At 36.0% G+C, this 12539-nt stretch overlaps 3 protein-coding genes across 4 annotated transcripts; 1 reads left to right on the forward strand and 2 right to left on the reverse strand.

Moving 5' to 3' along the window:
- Positions 1 to 199: 199 nt before the first annotated feature.
- On the reverse strand, positions 200 to 2178 carry LOC123322367 (protein mono-ADP-ribosyltransferase PARP11-like). Its single transcript, XM_044910315.1, has one exon. It carries the CDS (start codon positions 2025 to 2027, stop codon positions 1164 to 1166), a length of 864 nt encoding a protein of 287 aa, XP_044766250.1. The 5' UTR covers positions 2028 to 2178; the 3' UTR covers positions 200 to 1163.
- Positions 2179 to 2327: 149 nt separating this feature from the next.
- Positions 2328 to 4911, forward strand: LOC123322352 (paraplegin). Of its 2 annotated transcripts, none has more exons than XM_044910305.1 (2): positions 2328 to 2403; positions 2536 to 4911. In XM_044910305.1, exon 2 carries the CDS (start codon positions 2539 to 2541, stop codon positions 4816 to 4818), a length of 2280 nt encoding a protein of 759 aa, XP_044766240.1. In that variant the 5' UTR covers positions 2328 to 2403; positions 2536 to 2538; the 3' UTR covers positions 4819 to 4911. The 2 variants fall into 2 exon arrangements, with proteins under 2 accessions (XP_044766240.1, XP_044766234.1); XM_044910299.1 differs by having other exon boundaries at positions 2348 to 2476.
- An 874-nt stretch (positions 4912 to 5785) lies between these two features.
- LOC123322373 (ras-related protein Rac1) lies at positions 5786 to 12285 on the reverse strand. The gene is made up of 5 exons (XM_044910318.1): positions 11976 to 12285; positions 10018 to 10270; positions 9693 to 9827; positions 9336 to 9497; positions 5786 to 7624 (listed from the first exon to the last, which is right to left on the reverse strand). The coding sequence occupies exons 1-4, from the start codon at positions 12008 to 12010 to the stop codon at positions 9342 to 9344; spliced, it is 579 nt and encodes a 192-aa protein (XP_044766253.1). The 5' UTR covers positions 12011 to 12285; the 3' UTR covers positions 5786 to 7624; positions 9336 to 9341.
- Positions 12286 to 12539: the final 254 nt, after the last annotated feature.

Consider the following 12539-nt stretch of genomic DNA (forward strand, 5'->3'; position numbering starts at 1 on the left):
GACTTATTATTAAAATAGACTTAACGCTTTAAAGTGCGGCGCTGCGTTCGCCAAGGGATATGAATAAAAAGCAAACATTTTATTTTATTTTGTTATTTTATTAGAAATTCGTCATCACTTCACTGCGTCAAAAATTGACAAAATTTCATATCGCGAACAAATTTCTACGACCTATGAATAATTAGAAAGCTCTATATAGTTCAATTAAAATCTAAGTGTTTATTTTTCGAATGAAAAATTTATTATATATAAAATCAATACAGAATACTGAAAATAATTAGCCAATACTTATTTTCTCCATTCAGTGTTGAGCAGTTTCAAATTGAGTGTTTAAGCATGGTTTTGTATAATCCCCACCACCTTAATGTAGTTCAACAAGCCTTTACTCAGCACTTTGTTTTCATTCACAAATGTTAACACAACAATCTTCGAAAAATTCATTGATAACGAATTCATTTTCTAACCACCAAGGGAAACCAAAAGCATTATGCCTCTTTTGTGGTCTTCAATCTCCCATATCGGAGCTAATCAATATGCAAGAAATCAAGATATCGAGATGCAGATGCAAAAGATGAATAAAAGGAAGAAAAAATTTAATTATTTCTTATCAAAAAGGTTTATAGATACTGCTACTGCTATGTATGGATACTAAAGCATTCTCAGTTTGAATATTTTTGTGTCATTTTGGCATAAGTATACTTTCTATTTATCAGATTCAGAAATTGCAAAAAAAAGAATAATTTTCTTTTTATTGAAATATGAATGATTGCAATTATGAAAACAAAAATTATAGTTATAATCTTTGTATGAAAGTTGACCTGAAACAAGCAATAAATTTTCGTGTAAGTGTCAGCTGATATGTAGGGATTTAATACTGTATATAGTAATAAGTCCATTCAGAATTCATGTAAATAAACCATGTATGGTATCGGAGTTCATTTTCGAATGATAAAAATTAAATCTGTATATAATTTCTACTGTAAATAGCACCATATCATATAAAAATGAATTAAGAGAAAAATATTTTGCTTTACCACTCCTGAATTGCCAGGAAACCATAGTGCTCACTACAGCTGGCATAAAGTGGACAAGTGTATTAAAAATAATATTTCCAAATGGATTATCAAACTATGCAAACGTTTAAAAAAGTGGCAAATTTCAGGTCAGTCAAAATATAACTTAACTTTTGGTTTTCTTTTATTCATCGGAACATAACCAGGAGCTATATGATATTGAATTTTATAAATGGGACAAAATTCATTATCCTCATATTTTACCACTACAATATCATCGTCCTGTTTTGTAGATGTATCACAACCCTCATCTGGCAGCTCCATATAGCTTGTTCCCTTACATCTTTTTCCTATTAATACTTTAGCAATGAACATAACTTTCTCACCATCATCTGTGGAATAATTTGCAGCATACATAGCATTACAAGAAAAACTAACTCCTTGACCAAATCGATGCCCTGTGCCTTTTCCATTAAATCTCCAATTGAAATTATCCAAGCATATGCTATGTGCGTTCTTCCATTTCGTGCCATGAAACAATTCGAGCTCCTCCAAATACGGATAGCTTTTCAACTTCTGGTTTTTCTTCAAACGGTAGCTGGTTTCCAGACAAGGCGCCTCAATTTTATCAATACTATGTACTATGAAATGTTTGTTGGTGATTCTTCGTTTGACATCTCTATATTCATAATCATCACTGTCAATTGGCAAAACCTTATATTCAAACTTTGGGTCAAAAATTACCCTTGAAAAGAATGGCAAGTAGTTCGGATTATATGATGTTGGTTTCCGAACAATTGATTCACTATACTGATTGATTGAAGTTGTAGGAGGATAATTTGACCTGTATGCATAGGCGTAACCGTTCCATTCTTCTCGATAACTTGATTGTGTTGCTCTTTGATTGAAAGATGGGGTACTGAGACTGCTGTTTCTGTATTGTGGGGTTTGATTATTATAAGAATTGCTCCTTGCCTTACTGACATTAGATTCACTTGAAAAAAGTCCCCCCATATCCACAAGCACAACGATCAAAAACAAATTTTTCAATAGCTGACACTTGACATTGGTAATATTTGTAATTTTATAACTACCAAAAATACAACGAGGCTTGCCAACCGCAGCATGACAACAAGGTTTGGTAACCTTAAGCAAAAAAAATTGCTTCTGGCCGAATCATGATGAAGATTATGTTCAAGCTTCAATTTCTCAGATTTTATACATTGAATACCATTTTGTTGAGAGTTAATTAAAATGTTAGTAAACCAGAGGTATATATATCTCTGCAGTAAACACTCATTTGAATTTGAATGATTAGATTCTTAGTTCTGTGATTTTCGCAAAACATAACCTCAATGTTCTCAACATCGAAGACGTCAAAATATGACTGGTACTTTGAATATTTTTGTACTTATTTAAAGTTTTACCCTTTATAGTATGATGTTTGATACAATTTTGAAGCAGTAACTATTTTATTTCAATTCGTGTATTCGATTTCTCTGCAATACTTTCACTTTTTCAGAAAATGAGCCGTGTATTAGGAGCACTACCATTTCCCAGGATGTTACTCCGTCGGAGGATCTTTTATCCCCAGGATTATAAAAATCTCTCGTTTAGAAACGTCTTTGTAAAGTTTTCAAAAATAATTCACGATAATCCTAAAATTACTAAGTCTATTAGGAGAGAATATGCAGCTGTCAAAGCGCTGTTGAAACGGTCTGGTTTGCAAGATTACCAACAATTGCGACATATTCATTCGAGTTGCAAGAGGTATCAAAACCAGTCCCCAAACAATAACAAAAAGCCAAGTGACGAAGATAAAGATAAAATCACAGGATTGTTGGCCAAAGCCTTTCTGTGGATGCTGACGACTTATATTGTAGTTGCGATTGTATCCCTTATATTTCCTGGTAGCAATCAGCCCGAAGTAGTTAGATATGTTTCTTGGAATGAATTTCTTTACCAAATGTTGGCTAAGGGGGAAGTAGAACAAATTATAGTCCGACCTGATATCGAGATTGTTTCCTTGGTATTGCACGAAGGGGCGATTATTAAAGGAAAGAAGGCTGAAGCTAAAGTCTACCATATGAATATAGGAAATATCAACAAATTTGAAGACAAGTTGAGAGAGGCTGAAAGAAGACTGGGGATTCAAGATGGTGTTCCAGTAATTTACGAAAGAAACTCAGATACAGCAGCTAAACTACTTTTTACCTTGGCTATCGCAGGTTTTTTGGTTGTTCTCTTATTGAGAAGCAAAAGTATACGCCCCCCTATCAGCATGGATACATTCACTCAGTTGGGCAGGGCTAAATTCACATTAGTAGATCCTCTGACTGGACCTGGAAAAGGCGTACACTTCTCGGACGTTGCAGGATTGAAAGAAGCCAAAGTAGAAGTGATGGAATTCGTTGACTACCTCAAACGCCCTGAACATTACCAAAACTTAGGCGCCAAAGTGCCTAAGGGAGCTTTGCTCCTCGGTCCTCCAGGTTGTGGAAAAACCCTACTAGCTAAAGCTGTCGCAACAGAGGCAAACGTACCTTTCCTATCGATGAATGGATCGGAATTCATAGAGATGATTGGTGGATTAGGAGCTGCTAGAGTGAGGGATTTGTTCAAGGAGGCAAAAAAGAGATCGCCTTGTATAATATACATAGACGAGATAGATGCTGTTGGGAGAAAAAGAAGCAACACTCTAGGAGGGACGAGCGGGGAAAGCGAACAAACTTTGAATCAACTATTGGTGGAAATGGACGGAATGGCGAGCAAAGAGAGTATTATAATGTTGGCGTCAACTAATCGAGCTGATATCTTGGATAAAGCGTTACTGAGACCTGGCAGATTCGACAGACATATCCTTATTGACTTTCCTGATTTGGAGGAGAGAGATCAAATCTTTCAGCATCATCTGAAAAGCATAGTTTTAGAACACGAGCCTAAGTTTTACTCTAAACGTCTTGCACATTTGACCCCTGGTTTTAGCGGTGCTGATATTGCTAACGTATGTAACGAAGCAGCTTTACACGCAGCTAGATCTAAGCAGAAACAAGTTACAAAGGCGGATTTAGAGTACGCCGTTGAAAGATTAGTCGGAGGAACTGAAAAAAGAAACCACGCAATGTCCCCACAGGAGAAAAAAGTGGTTGCTTATCACGAGTCAGGCCACGCACTGGTTGGGTGGATGATGGAACACACAGACGCACTTCTCAAAGTAACGATAGTCCCACGGACGACCTTGGCTCTGGGATTCGCACAGTACATACCCAGGGATCAAAAACTGTTCACCAAAGACGAACTTTTCGAGAGAATGTGCATGACGTTAGGGGGCCGCGTGGCAGAGTCCATAACGTTCAACAAGATCACAACGGGCGCTCAAAACGATTTGGAAAAGGCCACGAAGATCGCTTACGCCCAGATCAGAGAGTACGGGATGGGTGAAAACGTCGGTCTTATTTCATTCCCCGAATCACGTACCAAAGAATTGGGGAGGAGGCCTTACAGTAAAAAATTGGCCAATGTTATCGACTTCGAGGCGAGGAACCTCATAGCGAAGGCGTACAAGCGGACGGAACAATTGTTGCTGCAAAACCGGGATAAGTTGGAGAAACTAGCAGAAAGTCTGCTGGAGAAGGAGACTTTGAACTACGACGACGTGGAGGCGCTGCTGGGACCGCCCCCGTTCGGGAAGAAGAATCTGATAGATCCCAGCGAATTCGAGGAATTTATGAAAGAGAAGGAGAACAAGAACAGCGAGGTTCAGAACGACAAAGGAGGCGAGAAGAATCAGAAGACGACCAAGTGATCGTTTTCGCTGGTAGATAGGTGCTAGAATCGTTTTATTTCGTGTGAAGTTGATGGAGGAATGGAACGAGCTGTAAATAAATCGTTTATAAGATGAAGTTTTTCATTGCCTTACATTTCAAAAAAAAAAAAATCCTCCAATAAAATAATTTCTGTCTGTAATCCATTGGGCAATGGGGAATTCCCCTCAATTTGGGTTATCACTGCATATGCAAGTTTAAACTGAATAATTATGAGTTTCATTCGTGATTTTCTCAAATTCACCGCGGAAACTATTCAAAATCATCCTTCAAATATGGGGTTTTAAAATTTAAACCGCTTTGTGCGGAGTTTACGATTTGGCAACAGCGCCTACAAGACAATGAAAAGCACAATATCCGATCAGCTTGTTTATAAAATAACAGCTGTTGATTTACAGGAGCGTACTCACTAGCGAGCTTCAACTGCAACCGGCCATAAAAATCCCATAAAATTTTACGACCTTCCTCGTTCGTCGCAGACTTCATAGACAGCCACCTTTGTCTATATCATCAAGATAATGCATTTGTTGTCCTTTATTATCAAGGCATATTTCAGTCAATGTTGCCAGCTTGTGCAATTCTCACAAAACGCTTTAAACTTTAAATACCCATTTTTACTTTTAAGTGCTTAAAATATTTTTTTTTGGGAAACGGTTGAAATGGTTATTTCAAAGATATTTCATAAAAAATACATCATTTTCGTCAGGAGGAGTATTCCCTATTAAGATGCGCTACCCGGTGTCAATTTTCGTAACTAAATTTGGTGTGTTTGAGTATGCAACATAAAATGTTGGAAACGTTCATTAAAATTTTAATGGATAGTTTCAGACTTTGATTTTTGCAGAGATCTTTCTATCTGCATCTTACTTACTTACAGTGAACATTAAAAGATGGAGAGTCGCTATTTCTGCTGGAAAAGTAGGAAAGGTAGTCACACAAAATGACGAATTCATTATATAAATCCTATATTGGTTCCTATTATCTTTAGTATTTACAAAATACATACATTGCTGTTAACATAATCACACAGATATTCATTACCAAAAATTTTCCAATCAAGTTGTTCCGTAATTGTCAGCAATTTAAGCAAATTACAAAAATAGAACAGATACTATACAATTACATGTATTCCTCATATCATTACTAATTAGAAGTAGAACTTTAATAAAATTTAAAATGCAAAACGACTAACATAATGTCGAAAATTCTCAATTATTTACAAATAGTTCTTTATAAATGTTGAACAAGTAATACTTAAAATTATTGTAACCGTTCATATAAAACTACCAAAATTCACTCATACTCATGTGATACTCATGTATGTACATCACCGCTCCCCAGATAATTTTCAACAATTGATTACTGACATCCAACAGTCTAGCAACGATGACATCAAGCGATTTTTGACCACTTGCATGGTAATTTAAAACATTCAAAAAAAATCCGTAGTCGAGTAGGCTACGAAATTTTGGCAGTTGACGTTAAATACGAAACGTCATCTGTCAAAATTCCCAAAGCCTACTTGGAAACGAAAGGAGTTAGTTCTGAATAATGCAAGACGACAAGAGCATTACAAAAAAATTATTACCGCTCTATGCCTGCAGCACTACGATGATTAAGTTCGCGTAAAAGAAAGCACGGGGCTAAAATTCAAAAGTAATAAGCACCTTAGGGACATATTCGTGTAGAAGACACTTAATCATGACAAAATCCCTTGTTTCAACAGACTGAACGAAGTAAAAGAGAATTTAGAGCCCGCTGAGCCGTCAAAAACCGCCAAGTTTTCAAGAAATCAAAACGGAGGACAGCTGTAAATGAAATGCGGGATATCAACATTTTGGTTCTGAATCGAGTTGTAGGTCTCGGTTTGTGCAGCTATTGTGCGTTGAAAATGATTCAGAATTCACTCGATAATCCCTTTTCACAAGAATTTAACTTGAACAAAGTCTCCCTTGCACAACAAGATGATCTTTTATGCTATTTTATAGTGAATGAAAAGTGCCGTCACCAAGAGAACCAAAATGTTTTGCATAATCTATTAAAAATCGAATTATTGAAGCGTTATTTTCGAGGGTAACCAAACAGTGTAGTTTTCCAAAAACTAAATAAATTTCTACTATACATTCAAAACTTAAGGTAATAAACTATATTTTTAGTCATTTTTCAACGTGTACATTGTTCCTCGTACACGAGATTTTCATGATAAAATCTTAAAATGTCAAATATTGCACAGACATTAGAATCGATCTTAGGCGACGCTGACTGAAATAAGGAAATCGAAAATACATAATGTGTTCATGATTATTGGCGAAACGAAAACTAAGATAATACAACCTAGATTCAAACACCGTTTGTCTTGCTGGCGTCTACAAAAATCTCTCAAAAGTACGGTACGAAAACACTTTGGCAAGTTGAGTTTTATCACAAAGGGTAGTTTAAAAATAGGTAGTAATACTGTACATAATGTCATCGACTCATATTGAACATAAGACGAAAATCTTCCAGAGAATCTTGGAAACCAATAATTATGTAGATTAGTTAGCGGAAAGAAAATAAATATGTAAAATACTAAGGACGAATCCCTAACATCCAAAAGTACTTTTCCAAGTTTCAACGTGACAGGATAAACATAGATGGACAATCTTCAGATTATGTTCAATATAACAACATAGTTACGACGCCAGCTTACAAAAGGGCGAGTCATTCACCGACATTCATTTGAAATGGAAATGATTGAAAATGACATGGTATTATTTATGCTTTGATTCTGCATTATATTTGATGTTTCTGGAAAAAAAAACAACAAATAAAAGATCGAATTTTCACTTGACAGAAATCTATAATTATACTAAAAGGCAAACACAACAAACAAAATTTCATAAGTCAAGTAAACCTTTAGTTAAAAAAAAAGGTTCAACTAATAAATTGGCGACTTTCTTCAATATACACTGCGCAAAAAAATCAACGCACATTCTGAAAATCTCAATTTTACTGGAAGTTAACTCTACATTGACTTTATATGTAACTAATTTTTTTTGTTCTCTCAGGAAGGTTTTGAACGAAACAAGACACATTAAATGGAAGAAAAATTCAGGACTTCAACGAATCTTATGTGAAAGAAGAGAAATGAACAATTTTCAAAATACTGAAATGCTGATAAGTGATTTAATACTTGGTATTTCCACCCCTTGCGTTAATTACAGCTCGGCAACGACGGTTCATACTCAAAATGAGTGATCTTAAAATGTTCTGATCTAATCCTTCCCAGATTTCTCCGAGTTGGATTTCTGAGTCATTAAGAGTAGCTGGATGATTTTCTGAACTTCTCAGCCTTCTATTGAGGTTGTCCCAAACCTGCTCAATCGGATTGAGATCTGGACCTCTTGCTGGCCATTCCATTCGAGAGACTTCAACCTCTTCAAGGTACTCCTGAACGATGCGCGCAAGATGGGGTCTGGCATTATCGTCCATAAAAATGAAATTTTCACCAATGTATAGGGCAAATGGCACTACATGCTCTTCAAGAATGTTCCTTGTCAACTTATCAGCATTCATAGCTCCATTATCAACGACCACTAGGTCTGCGCGAGCAGTCAAAGATATTCCACCCCATACCATAATCGATCCTCCCCCAAAACCAGTAGTATTCAGGAAATTGCACTGAGCATATCTTTCATGTGGACTTCTGTATACAAGGGAACGTTGATTACAATGGTAGAAGCAGAATCTATACTCATCTGTGAAGAGAACTCTTTCCCAATCGGCCTTTTCCCAATGTATATGCTCTCCCGCAAAATCCAAACGCGCCCTTCGATGGGCTGGGGTAAGAGCTGGGCCTCTTGCCGCGACACGAGGCCTTAAATCATGTTTTCTGAGGCGATTTCTTATTGTCTGAGTGCTAATTTGCACCTCATGGGTTTGCTCAAGCTGAATTTGAAGGAAGCGAGCGGTTGTAAACCGTTGTCTCAACGAAGAAACTCTCAAGTGACGTTCTTGAATGGCAGTTGTTACCCGTGGTCCTGGTCTTCGGACATTCATACCTGTCTCCCTGAATCGCTGCAACATTCTGGACACACTTGTATGGGAAACTCCAAACCTTTCTGCAATTCTTGTGTATGTCCACCCTTCTTCTCGCAAAAAAACCGCTTGGGCACATTCCTCTTGGGTCAAATTGCGTGTTTCGCGTTGCATAGCGATCGAGTGTAGAAAATCAAACGAAAGAAAAACTATTGATCACTAAAACTGATTTTAGAATGGAGCCAATACATTCAAAATCTGATAATATAATCTTTTTTTATTCCTGCTGGGAAAAAACATCTGTATTGAAGAAAACCGTTGAAAGTGGATAATATATGCATGCATAATTCTGATAAAAATAATCATCATTGAGCACACCTTCAGTTGTAGAATAAATTTGAGATTTCCATAATGTGCGTTAATTTTTTCGCGCAGTTTATTAAGATGTTTTAAGAAGGTAATTGTGAAAGAAAATTCCTACCTTGTATTACAATATTGTACATTTCCTCTTGGGTTTGACCTGCATCACAGGACATAGCACTGCCCTGATAGCTTCATCGAACACGGTCTTCAATCCTTTTTGGGTCAAAGCAGAACATTCTAAGTACTTCACGGCGCTGATTTCTTTGGCCATTGACAAACCCTAGGGGAAAAAATTATGAGCAACCTTGCTATTTCAAGAATATCAAGAAATTATTCTCATGCTTCAATCAGTTTGTATTTTTAACATCAAGGATCTTTTCAGACGGGAAAAGAAGACAAAATTTACAGTATCATCACAGAAAGCAAACTGTGTATTACTATATCGAATAATTCAGGTATAAAATACCCAGATCACCTGTGGATATGTAACAGGGGCCAACTTCTTGTCTTTGAGTTTCTCAATTGTGGTACGATCGTCGCGCAGATCAAGCTTGGTACCTACTAGGATGATGGGAGTGTTAGGGCAGTGGTGTCTGACTTCTGGATACCACTGGAACAAAAAAAATTAAATAACACCCAAACCTCCAAAGTAGTTAACTTTAGTGTGAGTTTATTCTGCTATATTCAGTTAAGAGTTTGTCCACATGGTTCTTCAGACGGGAAAAGAAGACAAAGTAAAAATTATCATCATTAAACAGGTAATTACAAGTTTTTGATCGCACCAAGATGCAGTTTCTCACCTTTGCCCGTACGTTTTCGAAGGAGGCTGGATTCACCAAAGAAAAACATATCAAGAAGACGTCAGTCTGGGGGTAAGACAGAGGTCTCAACCTGTCGTAATCTTCCTGACCCGCAGTATCCCATAGGCCGAGGTTTATGGGTTTCCCATCCACCATCACATTGGCCGAGTAATTGTCGAAAACGGTGGGGATGTATTCGCCGGGGAAGGCGTTTGTTGTGTAGCTTATCAACAAACATGTTTTACCTACGGCACTGTAAGAAAAATTGAATTTTTATTTTTGATCATCATGCTTCGCGAAAAACAAACTACCGAACTTCTAAAATTTCTAAAATTGAAGAAAGTTACAACAAAGGCCCTTGCCCATAGACTGCCTGTAGAATAACACCATGAAACAGCCTTGAGTAAGGAAACTTTCATTACCCAATTACTATAATGAGTTAAATTTACACAGTAATCAGTAAAAAGAATCATATTACATCAAAAATTACACGAGCATCTGAGTTTTGAAAATATTGAAACCAGAAACCAGGATAATACCTAGTTTTAGTTGAATTTCAGTATCGATAAATGTGTTTTCAAAATTTGCATGTCCCAAAATTTAATAATAAATTCAAGATTGTTGTGGGCTCGATTAGAAAGGTTCCTAGTTATAGAAATAAATCGATATCTAGGTAAAACCACGTGTTCCTCTACACAGAAAATCTTTAGTCAATCTATTTCAAGGAACATTTCTTCACAAATCTTCCACAGGAAATTCTTCAAAGCAACTATAAATGTTTCCTACTAAACTATTCTTTCCTCAATTAAATCACTACCTTTGAACATTTCTGGAAAAGCTTCTCAGCTACTACATTCATGAGCGCCGACAAAAATAGATTGAATCACGTGGTTTAAAAAATATATTACGAGTATCTCATACAATTAGAGATATTCATTAAATAAAATAAAAAGACTTACTCAACAAATTCCAACAAAAATGCTCTAACTACGAGCAAGCACTGCAAAAATTGAAATGAGAGCTGCTTAATTTAAAACCACGTTTTTCTACTAGGAAACCGGACTTCTAGGTTATATGCGCATGCGATGTATTTGCCAATATCCCCCCTCTAACTACTATTCGAGATTTGAATAATTTGATTTACATGTAAAGAATAAAAATTGAAAAATTGTGAACAAAAACATAGAATGAAGAAATTAAGAAAAAGTGAACCACGAGATATATTTCAGAATTAAATTCAGAAACTTCCAACATAAACATATAATAGTAATCCTCCTACAAAATAAAAATATTTCCTCGGTTAATGAGCACAGGAGTATGAGAATAAAAAATCAATTGCAGCTTTAACATCCCGGAGCATATTTTAGAACAGAATATTTATGTTCACCTGTTCATCATGAAGATGAAACAAAGAAAGACATTGATTCAGTTTTACTACTGAAGAATGAGCTTCGATTCAACAGTTTGTTTACCTTCCAAAAGGAAATGCTGGTTTATTTAATTATGACAAGTTAAATTTCAGGTTCAACAGGTAAATACACTTTGTTCATTTCGAATAATTAGTTATTATTTGACTGAAACCTTGATCAAATTCACTGCGTTTTCGTTTAGATTAAAATAAGACATATCCATTCAATTTAAAGCGGAACTCTATCACTCATACATTTTGTATATGTGATAACAGTTTTGTTAAACATCCAGTGTTGTAATACAATGGTTCATGGAGAGTTACACAGTTTAAGCCCCACAATTGAATGATTCACAAGCTGAAATTCATTGATAAGAGCTATGTTAGTCATTCCTACAGAATTGCATATAATAATTAAATACAATTTCGGAACACTGAAGGTACTGGAGACGCAATGTTTTCATCATAAAACTCCTATGTCCAGGAATCTTCTATCGACGTTCGTTTTTTAAAATTGCGTATATAACATATATATACTGAATTGACTCACCCATCGCCTACAACCACACATTTTATAGCCTGCATTGTTGTAAGAAATTGATTCTAATAAAAACGGAACCAACTTAATGGGTGTGTATGTCAAATAGATAGCAAAATACAAGGACACGAATGCAACGCACTTTGCACGGAAAGCATTCAATTAGTTGTGAATCCTTCATCAAAATGAAGCGAATGGAGAGGAGAGTAATTCACCCGTATCAGATTAATCGAGTTAATTGTTTTTCACTCTTCTTCAATAAGCACAAACGAGTACCACACGTAGACTTCCATTCGCTCGGTTGACAGGAATCAAAATTATCCACTGACGTCCACAGAAAGGAATAATTAGACAGACAGATAAAAGAATATGTTCCAATAATTTCTATTTGTTTTCCTTATCATTGTTGAGAGCTCAGTACAGTTTATATTTTTATTGAAATATTAAAATAGTTCCAAATTAGCGATTGAATATTATTTCATGAGCTCTCATGAATTTTCCTCTCACAAAAGGTTTTATAATGGAAAAGTGGATACATGTTTTGTGGGACACACTCTCTTCTCTTATCAGGACATT

This window comes from Coccinella septempunctata, chromosome 1 (assembly GCF_907165205.1).
Source record: "Coccinella septempunctata chromosome 1, icCocSept1.1, whole genome shotgun sequence".
Classification (NCBI taxonomy): Eukaryota; Metazoa; Arthropoda; class Insecta; order Coleoptera; family Coccinellidae; genus Coccinella; species Coccinella septempunctata.